The 13559-nt window shown below is 33.7% G+C and overlaps 1 protein-coding gene across 1 annotated transcript in view; it reads right to left on the bottom strand.

The window, feature by feature from the left end:
• Positions 1 to 13559, bottom strand: part of C17H8orf34 (chromosome 17 C8orf34 homolog) — a 331481-nt gene that overhangs the window by 212728 nt on the left and 105194 nt on the right. The window contains 1 exon segment of the mRNA XM_033437548.2: positions 10156 to 10322. Coding sequence (XP_033293439.2) covers positions 10156 to 10322 — 167 coding nt within the window.

The following is a 13559-nucleotide window of genomic DNA, read 5'->3' as shown; positions in this document are numbered from 1 at the left end:
GCTTTATGAGCAAAGAATCTGAATTTTATTGTAAAAGGAGTGCTGTGTCTGTGATTTTTTTAAAATGTGTGTTCTTAGGATTTTCTTTCTTTCAGTTAAAAGCTTTTATATCAGAGAATAACTTCTTTCACATTCATAATTTTCCTTAACAAAATGGAGCTACTTGGAGCTTGTTTGTCCCTTTTGTGTTTAAACTGTATATGAACAGAGATGTTTCCTATCTTAAACTGCTTTCTACAAAAGATGTCCTTAACTCAGCCACCGAGATGTTAGAAATCCGATGGTATCAGATATTAAAATGTTATTTGAGAATTTCAGATCGTAAATGTGCGAAGTCCATAAAAAAGAAGATAAGAACATCAGATTTTAGCCTGGGGAAAAATAAGAAAGAAAAAAATCCCCCCACCCGTTTCTTTCTTGATATTTTTGCTTTTATTATTGGATATGAATTCTCTAAAATTGTGAGAAGATAAAATAATTCGTAGGACTTAAATATCAAGTAGAGAGTACTTGTTGAAATGATATCTAAACATGTGGAGCATATTTAGATGAAACATTTATGACAAAAGACAATAAACCTCTAAGGCCAAAATCCTATGGTCTCACTTTCTTTTTCACATGTACTAAACCTCTTGTGCTAGTTGAAGACAGGAAAGAAACTGATATAAAAATGATATGAATTACAATAACAAACCTTTTTTTCCTAGGTCTAATCCTTTATCAGCTACACTGAGCACTTTACAGAAATTATTTTAATCTTCACAAAACCGTGTGATATAAGTATTGTTATAATTCCCATTTTTCTGATGACGAATCTGATATTTGGGAGAAGGACGTTACTGTTCTCAAATCATAGAATTAGTAAGGGGCAATGGGGAAACCTGCAAATAGGGCTGCCTGAATACAAAGCTCATGCATGCCGCTGTTATTCCTAACACTATGCTAAATTACCTTCCAAAAATCAGTTTCAGAAGGTTAATTTCAATTTTGTTTTATGATATTAGCAACACTCTACATTAAATTCTTGAAATACAGAATCCCAAAACAAATGTCAGTAATTAATAAGTAAATATGACAGCACTTAAGAGATGAAAAATAGCTGGCCTCATGAACCCCCTTCTGACAATTCTTGAAAAACTGAGTTTTAAAGAAATTAAAACTTTATACGGAATTTTAAGTTTATATTCTGACACAAGCAAATTCATCCTATACCAATATAAGGCACTCATTCATCTCTTGCAGAAAGCAACTAAAAAAGTGAAAAGTAAAATCTAAGTCACTAAATCTAATTAACCTCCATTAGAACACTGTCATATTTTTTCCATTATGTACTTTAGCACTCTTCCATTTAAAAGCTTTAGAATAATTTTCAAAAAATACATTCATTATTCTTAAGAATATTTCCTTTCTGAAATTACTGAACATGAGACTATTAAAAAAGAAAATTATATTTCCATTCCAAAAGAAATTCATATACAGGACCAGTTTAAATATTTCAAATTTTGAAAAACATGTTTATTAAATAACTTTAAAAATTTTGAATGAAACTTTATTTCACAAAAACTACTGTTTTCAGATATTGAAAACTGGGAAATTTTGTGAGCACTCTTCTGTTAATGTATATTCAGTGTTCATCTTCAATAATTTTAAGGTTTCTATTTAGAGATGATTAAATAAGATATCAGTGGTATCATAACATATGAAAATCTAAACAGATTACTATAGTTATATAAGAAGTTTTAAGGAATTCAGAGAAGAGTTTTAATGCCTCTTTAATATCTATTGTTTTTGATGTTAAAATGCAAATAACTGCTGAATTAATTGCATTTCTTTGCACATTTTCAACCAAGAAAAAAAAAAAACACAATAAAGCCATGATTTTGTACCACTTTCAAATGGCTCTTACATGGAGTGCAAAATTAATTCAAATTCAGTCAAATTATACGAAAATCATTACCACAGCTAAACAAATCATCTTGAAGTATAACATCACCATTTTATTAAGTATTTGAAATGGACAAGTTTATTTCAAAAGCAACAAAACCCTAAAAATATTTAACAGTGATTTTCAATTTGGTTGTGATTCGTTTATACAATGAATTAATGTAAAACCATCAAAATTGTGCTGTTTCAAATATTTTCATACTTATCAATATAATTAAGAGTTTTTAAAGCTCATAGATTTCTCAATACATTTACGACTTTACTTACACAGAAGTATGTAAACATAAGTACAGATTTCTAGTTCTTATATCTCTCCTCCTTGTCTCTCCCCCTCCTATTCCTGCTCCCAGCCCAACTTTTGCTAGTGGACATTCATGTGTATGCACAAATCATTTTTCTTTTCTTCCTAAAAACCATTTATATGGAAGAAAATTGAAGAGAGTAGAATAATTCGCTCTATATCTTTAACCAAATCACATTAATGTTTGCTGTTGCTTAAATATCCATGTTAAAAATAAATGTAATATTTTGTAGTGATACAGCAAATACTTTGGCTTGCAAATACATTTGTAGTTTTACATTCTTTGTCTTCAAGCTTTTGATTTTACTGTCTTGTGGGAAACTTCTATTTTTACTGTTAATAGGGAATTTCTCAATGCTAAAGAAAGCTTTTTTTTTTTTTTTCGTTGCTTATGACTAGACAACATGTATGTAACTTAGAAGATATGAATTTACTTGGAAGGAAAGTTTTGTATATAAATTCCAGTGTCTTTTTTCAGATATTCTTGTTAGTCAAGGCAAAAAAAAAAAAAATTATAGCACTTTCAGAGAATACCTCATTTTTATTCCCACAGCATCTCTATGTGATAGGAATATTTTTATCTGCATTTTACAATGAATTACTTGTAGCTCAGGTGACAAAACTAACAAGAGGCAGCATGAGGGCTGGAGCTGGTCTTAGAGTTCTAGCCCAGTGCTTTGACCACAGACCACACAAAACATCTCACAGTGTGGTTCATACCTTTGCAAAATAATCAGTGAAAAGCTATGGCCTAAGTATGAAAAAGCACATTAACTTACATTGTTACATGTCAAAATTTTCTAACTTACTTCAAAGCGAGAAATATGTATTAAACAACCTACCCACGAATATACTAAGAACAGCTCTCTCTCAAATAAAGGAATTGTCACACAGGTATACAAATGAGATGAAGGACAATTGTCAATAATTTGTTTATGGGTTTAGATTTTATTTTCAAACTGCTGACTTCACTCTATAATGCTGATCTGCTTTCACCATTGGAAAAAAAACTTTTTTACTCATTATTTCAAATAGTTTATTCATCCCTTTATACATATAGAAAAATCTCAACAATTCACTATTATTTTTTGTTCCTTGGTGAGCTGCCATTTTCCTCTAAGCTGCTTATGCGTGGAAAGTAGATCATTTTTTGTTTTGTTTTTATTGCTCAGCTTTTTATTTTCATTTATATGTATACATGTATCTATTATTTTTCAAGTTCTTTTCCCATTTAGGTTATTACAGAATACTGAGTAGCATTCCCTGTGCTATACAGTATGTCCTTGTTGGTTATCTGTTTTAAATATAGAAGTGTAGAAAACTTTTTAAAGGAAAAAAGCAACATTTCTTATCAAATACCATAGAAGTAAATCATGTAGCATGATATCTATTTTTGGTGGCATGCAAGTTTATATTTATTTAAAATGCAATCTCTATACACAAACCCTAGTTATCATCTGCAAATGTTCTGATATTTTTTGAAAAGAAACACAAAAAAAAGCATGAAGAGAATGAAGCATAAATACAATTCCAAACATGAAACGAGTGCGTCCAGAAAGCAATGAAGGAGGCTATGAGTCACATCTAATGAAAGCAAAGTAAGAGTCCTAAATAAAGATTTAATGTAAAACAGAAGCTCATCGGAACCATGTCCTCAGGTCTATGCTAGAATCATTTCCTAATATGTAATTTTCCTACTCTAAGCAGTTCATTTTTCAAGCACTCCTGTAAATATGATATCAGGAAGGAAGACAGAGACAATAAGGTAATACAAATTGCATTACCCATAGCTTCTTAGCAAGACTTTTCCTTATTTCCAGGAGACAATTCAATAGAGCCTGGTTAACTCAGAAACCTCTATTCCATGCTCTCTCTCTGTTGTAAAAATTAGACTTTCTAATATTTTATTCCTCTTGCTTCAGGATATATCACATCAAACATAAAGTGCACTGACCATACCCAGACTAAGATTAGAATTCCTCACTGTATGTTCTACACATCACCTGCAACAGAATCTCTTGGAGGACAGGAGGAAGGGCAGTCGTGTTGAAAAATGTTGATTCATGGGCTGTATCCAAATCTAATGAAACAAAAATTGGGGGTAAAGGCCACTGGAATTGGCATTTAAATAAGCTTCTCAAATGATTCTTAAGCAAACCAAATCCTGAGAATCATCCCTGAATAGTTAACAGTTCGTGAAACATGTCTGTATTTGTGCAAATCTGAACTCCCAGGAATATGCAGAGTCACTTTGTAAGTGGAGAAATTAATAAATCTATGAATGAATTAATGAACTAATTGAGAGCTGAACTAAAGACCTACAAAATGTTTGGTTCTACATAGATGCCAACACTCACTAGATTCATTGTTCTCTCAGAGCCTAAAGGGGTCAAGATAATTAGAAAAACAAAGGGCACAATATTCTTAGTGCTATATATTAACATGTACTAGTACTATCCACATGGCAGGTGCATGATACTTGCTGAATGAAAATGTGTTTCAGTGGATTTTCTCAAATGTTTTTGCTGTAATTCAGAGAGACAAGCACTGTGCTATTCAACTCCACTCAGGCTACACTTCAACCCAAGCTCACTTGGCATTTGTGCAGGCAATGATGGCACTAAAGCAAGAAAGTCAGAATTCAGAAATACAGGACAAACTCTACAGCAGAAGTATGTCACAGAATTTCTTTAACAATACATCACATGGCTTAACAGGAGGAAATATTTATTATTTAGCGTGTGAAAAATATTCTCGCACATCTGTGTACATATATCCTAGTTTTTCAATTATGCTAATTAATTTAGTGAACATTTAAAAATGTATGTGCAGATTTTCTATTTTGGTTAACTGTGGTCATCAATTGTCAGTTTAATAACTAATTTTTGAGAATATCTAATAGTTAAAAATGAGAGCTACTTACACTGAGGTGATTTGGAAGATATTTTATTCAGTATGTTCTAGATTTAGAGTACTAACTTCATTGGTACTCAAAATTGTTATCTCTTAACACCCACAAATTTGGATATTTTAACCTCAAATATGTACTAATTCCATATTAAATTACATTGGTATATGCTGAAGGAATTTCTAAGCAGTATTTAAAGCAATCTTACAGATAATATTAAAGGATCCATAAATTTAATTTTTGGAAGTCCTCAGACTTTTTAAAAGAATCATTTTACAAAGAATATTTTAAAGTGACAAGTTATCTGTCATCCTGATGCTCCCAATAATCAATACTCAAAAGAAATAAAGTTTGTATGAATGTTCCCCTGTGCTTTAGACCATTTCACATACTTTAGATCACTAAAATACAGGTGTAGAGATAGGTAGGTAGATTTTTTTCTTTTAAACATTTAAAGGCCCTCTCCCTTTCTTTTTTTTTTTTTTTAACATCGAGTGACAGAATCCATTTCTCACTAGGTGAAATGCATGTTTATTTTGCAAACATGAGTGATTTCTGCTTTAAGAAGCATGCAACTTAAAAAAAAAAAAAAAAAAGAATTTGCCAAAGGATCACCTTAATGTAATGAGTCCCTCTAGAAAATTAAGTTTATATTTTACATAATTTGGCAAGATACTGGGGTTTTAGAAACTCAATAACTGTATTCTTGAAAGAATACCAGTATGATTGTACTTGTTCCTGATTATTAAATTTAAAATAAATAAAATGTATCTGCAATCACCTTGTTTATTTTTGCCAACACAGTTTTAATTTTTATATGATTAGAAAAAAGCTAAGACCAGGTAGTATAAAGCATGACTAATGCTAGTTTTCTTTTTTAGCATCTCTGGAATGTGATTTTTAGATATTTGTCTCATCATCAATTCTGAGAAAATCTAAAAACAACTTTTTAAAGTAATATACTAAAATGTGTAAGAAAAGTAGTTTTTAAATAATTCTGATGACATTTTTAAATGAGTGTAAATTATATGGAGAAAAATCAAACACATAATTGCAATCAGCATTTCATCAAAAATAAAATGAAAAGTCCATGTAATATAATGAAAATGGACTCACATTTACAAGCTGAAATATCTCTTAAACTAATGAAGTTCCTCAAATCTTCTGTGAAAGTTAATGGAGTAAAATATATAGAGATTTTTTTTTTAATCTCTTACTGCTCCATTGTAACTTTTTTTCTGCTTTTGAAAGATTATTGACTTTAATAACTTTTAAAAATAATATGCAGATTCTTCATAGTTTTATTCATTGTGATCAATTTCCAGCATAATTACCAAAATATTTGAGAATATCTTATATATGAAGTTGAGACCTACTTAGTTTGAGATGAATTGGCAGATATCTTATTCAACTTCTGTAATTAAAGCACCAATTTCAGAGGTGCTTAAAATTGTTATACCTTAAAATTCCACAAATTTGGAAATTTTATTCTCTGGTATATATTAATTCCATATTAAGCTACTTTTGTACTATGAATTTATAAGTAGTATTTAAAGCAATTACAGAAAATATTTAATCTACTTAAAAGTCATAGATGTTGTATTATAGTATTTTCACATGCCCAGTACACTTAGAAAAGAAATTCACAAATATACAATTAAACAACTGCGAAAAATTAAATGTTTATCAGTATGTATTAACAATGCTAGATTCCTTAACAAACAAAACAAGGGTCAATAGTTTTACTACTAAACTAAAAGTTTTTTTCCCCTTCAAATCAACCAGTTTTATTTAGGAATAATCCTTTGTTATATTAACATTAACTAATAATTATACTTTTTACTTATTTAACAGTGCACAAAGCATATAGACTGCTTCCCATGCATAATAAATAAAATTTTCAGCCAGTTATACCTGGTATAGGTAACAATGACAAGTTAAACCCTTAAAACATATAAGCTACTGCAAATTCATTCTAAACAATGTTGTGGATTCAAAAGGATATTTTATACCAGATGTCTCTTGCATTTTACAATTATTTCATGCACTAAAATTTTATTTCAAATATGTTTTCAAGAACTTAGCATTTGTATTTTCCTCACATATGTACAATCACTTACGTTTCTCTGGAATCAGAGTTTCAAAACTATTATCTTAAAATTCTTTAATAATAAACAAAATGATGTAAATCTAATATTAAAAGGACTGGGAAGACAGATATTATATAGTTTCTATATTGATTTAGGAGTATTGCTTCAATTATTAGTGTAGGACTTGATATCCAATGGAATATTAATAGAGATATACATGCCTATTGAAGATGAAGGTTTTAAAACTGAATAACTTAACCATTTTATTTCATACCTATACTTCACATATTTATCCATTACTATTATCATGACTGAAAAATTCTTAGCTCCTGCATTAACTGAAAATATTCATGTACATCTGTCTGATTTCATGTAAGACATGAGCCATTCATTACCTTAGTTAAAGGCATACATAACATTATAAGTCATGAACTTATATACTCTACTTCTGAAGAAAACTCTGAGTCTATATTTTAAACATATATTTCTAAAATAATAGAATAATATTCATGGGTAGGAGTATTAGGGCCTTAAAGACAAATATATTTCATATCTAAATAACATTTTACTTTAATTGATGAACTTTATGGGCAAAACAATTTGTGGATAGAATTTTCTGTTATATGACCTTTGTTCACTGAGACAACTAGGCAAGAGGGTTAAATATGGCATTATTTTAGGGGACAGCCCAGTGGACTTGGAACATTCCATATTATTGCAGGGAAATCTCATAACCTATAGACCAGCATTAGTACACCACCAGCTGCCTGTGCTGACATGTGGACCGACATGGCGAAAGTCCAAACCTCCAGCTATCTCTCATTCTTAAATTTGCTCAGACCAGAGGCTAAAATGTCAAATGAAACAAAATTAGGGAGGACCAGCTGTTAATTGCTCACATTAGGTAATCTCCAAAACCCAATCCTTTGGTCTTCATCTCGGGAGACTAGAAACCTCAGAACAGAGGAGCTGAGATCTAGGGATACCAGCACTGACTGGACACCTCAGTCTCCTTAAAGAATCTCTTGATATTACTGAGGTTATATGAGTTCCTCCACTCTGACTAGACATTCCTGAGGCTATCAGGAATCCCAAAGTGATTTGGAGAATGCTTGGATTTCTTCAAAAGATTCTCTTTGCAACATAGAGCATAACCGCCTTCATGTGGGTATCAACTGACCATGAGCTGTTGTATAAAGGAAATGAGGGGGACAGAAGGATACCTGCAAACCCAATGTCAATGTACCAACACACCAACACTGATGTTACATAGGCAACATCCATTAACGGTTCCAGACTTGCCCCCTTCACTGTTACTGACTGAAGCAGAGGAACAATGTACAGGCACAGTCATGGAGCACAACTGCAAGAGTCCATCCTTACAACAGCAAACCTGCAGGGGTAATGACCACACTGCCTGCTGAACTACATCTACTTGTCCTCTGGGACTTACCAGAGGAATCAGACTCTCTAGGAAACATTCCCTGATAACCGGCCGCTACTTTTGCATTAGATGTTATTCCTATGTACACACTGCGCTTAATCACGTTAGCAACTGTAGCAAAAAATATTAGAGTGATATTTACATCTTCATCTTGAACACTAGAATGTGAAGTTCCTGCAAACAGAAACCATGATTATTTTATTTTTACGTCCCCAGGACCGAGTCTAGGGCCTAGCATTCAGTAAACGCTCGCTGAATGGAAGCTGAATGAAGGCGGCACCACCACATCTGCCACATCTGCCACATCTGCCACATTACCGATTTGGAGGCAGGGAGATGAGATTCCTTAAAAAACACCCAGATTTAACAGTTCTTAAAAAAAAGATGGACAGCATGAAGTGAAAATGCCATGACATAGCCTCCTCAATGCTGGAATGAATGTAGTTATTATAACATCAGAAAGTATCAGTGAACCTGCCACCACTAATTAATAACACCTTGTAGGCCTATGCATGGAGACCTATATCATTTATTATAATGATAGTATTTTAGTACCATAAACACTTAAAACCAAGGAAGCTAGTTTAGAAAAAAATAATTTAAAAAAAATCTGTATACTTCTGGAGCTCCTTTTTCTATATGTTAAATTTATCTGAAGCATTCAAATGATTTTATTATTTACTCACTTTCTAGTATATTGTTACAAAGTATTTGAAAATTGTTCTAATTATTTAGAATAGAATAGCTAATATCACTGAATTAAAAACTCAATGTTTTATATGTGGATAATTCGCTCTGAAATAAAATTTAATTTCCTTCTTTTGAAAAAATGGTTTTACAAAAGGAAGTTCAATTTAAAAAAACTATTATGCAGAGATTTCTGATGAAACAAAAATATACACTTACTTCATTAAAAGATATAAAAGATTTCCTGTGTATAAAACTTTCATGAAAGTATGAGCCTGTAAAAACACTGCAATCTCTGCCAACTTTCCTGTCATTTATGAAAGACATAAAACATTAATTTACTATCTGCCCTTTTAAATTTAACTTGCTTTTTCTAAAACATCCTTGAAACAACAAGGAGACATCTTGGAATGCGGGCTGAAATATGTACTCTGGGTACATTTTAGACAAAAGATGTGATCAAGGCAATCACAATAGGAGGATAAAGCAGACAAACTTGAATTAGTATCACAAGTGCACAGAGAATGAATCTTGATTAAGTAGTCAGAAGGCAAGTGCTGCATATACAAAGCACAAAATACAGTCTAATAAATACTTCACATGCTCAGGTGATTTCAGCTTAACTCTTGCATGCAACTCCATGAAAGTCTAATGCAAGTGTGTGCTAAATGGTTTCTTTCCCCTAAGACAAAACTACTCAAAACTTTGAGAATCTCTTAACCACTACGCACTTTTACAATGCCAGAGAAGAAAAAGAGAAATTATTAATTTTTAAAATTACCCAGCAATTCCATTGCATCATCTTCATTATCAATATCTTCTTCTGTTACCGATGGGGTGGGGCTATGGACAGACTCAAAAGAATCTTGAGAGAGCATTGCTGCCAGAAGTTTCTTATGCTGCTGTTGCTGCTGTTTTAATCCTTTAGTCTTGGGCTCCACCTTTAAGCTGAAGAAACAGTTAAATGTTAATTTTCAATGATGATAACACCATCAATTAGCTGCGGTAACTAAAGAAAATCTACAAACAAATTTTCACTCAGTTATTTTGCTTTGCAAATCTATGCACATATTAGTAAAATTTTCCCCAAGGATAATGGAAATATAGACTGTCTTCTTTCTAAGACATCCTTCGGTACCTCATTAACAATTTCCTAGATTGGAATACATGAAGAATACGACAACCCCTGCCCCATTTAAGGGAGGAGGTGCTAATTGGCTCCTAACAATTGTTGCCATGTGGGAATTAAAGCCCACTATTAATGGATTTCTAATTTTTTAGAGGAGGTAGGAAGTTCAGATCATTATATAAAATTCCCTGATTTACAAAACAAATGCATGTCAAGCAAAACACATGTAATGGGATAACTATTTTAACACACTATAATAACATTTTTTCAATGCAAACTTTAATTTCCATCATTAAAATAAATGTCCTCACTAGTCCTCTCATGTTGCCTAGGTCTGGGGGTAGGACAGGGTAGAAGGAGGGATGGAACCAGAATTGGCATTTAAATGACTCTCAGTGCCCTCCAGTCTAAAGGAGTCTTTGCAAATTTGGAAGAGCTTCCTGTGATAAAGCCAGACTCCTTTGGGTAAAGGAGCCAGTCTTTCATGGCTCTCTCCCCCAACTTCCCAAGACAGTGTCTGATGGGAAAACTTACATGTCCACGTGGCAACCATTTATAGTTTTAAAAATTGTCCCAAGGTTCTCCTCTTTCCTATAATCTGATTTCTTTCCATATAACTGCCCAAAGGAAGAAAACGGCAAATGTCACCTCATGAAGGAAAAAGACATGATGAAAAGGAGGAGGTCTCTCTTAAGCAGGAAGGAGAGAGGACCCTTTCTAAAGGTGCTCAGAGAGAAGGTCCAGGAGGGAAGGCAAATGAGCAAGAGGCTACATGCACTTGGTTAAAAAAAAAAAAAAAAAAAAACCAACCAGGTGAGTTTCAGGGCATGGATCAAAACATTTCAAGCGGTCTTAATAGAAGGGCCAGGTTCCACACTGTCTAAGAGAAGGCTGGAAAGGGCAAAATGGCATCGTATGTCATCAGTGGGCAAAGACCAGTCAGCTCCACCTCACTGTTCACTTCAAAGCTAGGCGGAGCACGACAGAGAAGACCAAGGGAAACGGGTGGAGAGAAGGCTTGTTCTCTCCCCCAAGTTAAGGCTATTTAATAAATGCACAAGGAATGATGGAATCAGAAAACCACCATTTTAACCACCAACACAGTAACTGCTCAGGCAAGGATCATCAAGGGATGCTAATGCCCTTTGCTGACAGATTGTTGGGGGAGAAGGACTGTCAAAAATCTCAAGGTGGTTTCCAACAGATTATTTATGTTTCTACTTGAATTTTTTTGCTTTGAAACAATTATAGATTTACATGAAGTTGTAAGAAATAATACAGAGAGATCCTGTGCACCATTGATACAGTGTCCCTCAATGGTAACATCTTATAAAATTATAGCACAATATCACGGCCAGGACACTAACAATGATACAATTCTCCAATCTTATTCATGTTCCCATTTTAATTGGACTCACTTTTGTGTGTGCCTCTCTATGTATTTAGTTCTAGACTATTTTAGTATTTTTGTGGGTTTGTGTATCATGTATCCACCCCCACAGTCAAGGTACAGACCAGGTCAAACACTACAAGATTTCCTTGTGTTGTCCTTTCCTAACCATTCCCACCTCCCTCTATAACTCTCCTTCCCCTTCCCTCATTCCTGGCAACCACCAGTCTGTTCCCCATTCCTATAATACTGCGATTTTAAGAAATGTTATGTAAGTGAAATCATACAGTATGTAATCTTTTAGGATTGGCTTTTTTCATGCAGTACAATTAATTCCCTGGAGATTCATTCATGTAGTTGTGTATATCAGAAGTCCGTTCCTATTCTTTGCTGTGTAGTATTCCATGGCATGGATATACTCCTGTTTATCTAACCAGTCACCCATTGAAGGACATCTGGCTGTTTTAAGCTTCTTGGCTATTAAGATGGAGCTGCTATGAACATTCATGTACATGTTTTTGTGTGAAAGTTTCCATTTCTCTGAGATAAATGCCCAAGAGTACAAATGCTAGGTTATATGATAGTTTCATGTTTAGCTTAGGTTTTTTTTTTTTACATTTACATTATCAATGTGTGATTATTTTAATATCTCTAAATGTGTCATGAATATATATGCCTTCCCACTAAACAGCTATAGACAGATGCTTGAATATTCATGGAAAAGGAGATGACATAGGATTTGGTAAATTATTGATACAAGAAGAGGTGGAAGATTACCACAGTGTGAAAACATGAGACTTAGAACTGGTGCTAATTTCAGGGGGAAGAGAGACAGCGAGGTCTGTAAGCAGGAATGAGATGCAAGGTTCACACCTCCCTCTTCTCCTGTGGATTGCACAAGTGAAAACTGCATCATTAGAGAGAAAAGAGGGTCCTGCTACTGGGAAGTAGGGGTCTTAATGCACACAAGTGGTGAGTAAGCGGGAAGAGGTGGGGTTTGGAGTCTTTCTCAGAGCACTCAGATTTCTGGGTCCCCTTATTTAGACTTTGGACGTGAATCTTAATAACAGGATTCTTAGAATACCTTCCTGAAGAAAGGCTGTATAGCAAAGCATTTAAGCATACGGAATTTGGAGCAAGATAGCCTGGCTCAGTCACTTAATAACTATCCAATCTTGGGATAGTGATGTAACCATGCTGGGACATAGTTTCCTTATTCCTAAAATAGGGGTAATAGTAATGTTCTCAAGAGGATGAAATGGGTTAAGATATGTAGAGCACATACAGCAGTCTACTAATTGGTAACTAATATCACTATATATTCAAAGAACACAATGGGCAGCATCCTAGATATTTACATGTCTTTTCTTGAGCCGTAACATCCCACATCCCAACAAACAGAGAAAGGAAATAAAAAAATATCTTGGGACTTCCCTGGTGATGCACTGGTTAAGAATCCACCTGCAGGTGCAGGGGACATGGGTTCCACCCCTGGTCCAGGAGGATCCCACATGTCACAGAGCAACTAGGCCCATGTGCGACAACTACTGAGCCTGTGCCCTAGAGCCCACGAGCCACAACTACTGAGCCCCTGTGCCACAACTACTGAAGCCCGCGCCCCTAGAGCCTGTGCTCCGCAACAAGAGAAGCCACTGCAATGAGAAGC

This window comes from Orcinus orca, chromosome 17 (genome assembly GCF_937001465.1).
Source record: "Orcinus orca chromosome 17, mOrcOrc1.1, whole genome shotgun sequence".
Lineage (NCBI taxonomy): Eukaryota > Metazoa > Chordata > Mammalia > Artiodactyla > Delphinidae > Orcinus > Orcinus orca.
Note: the sequence above shows the minus strand (reverse complement) of the source record. Positions and strands in the feature narration are given on the sequence as shown.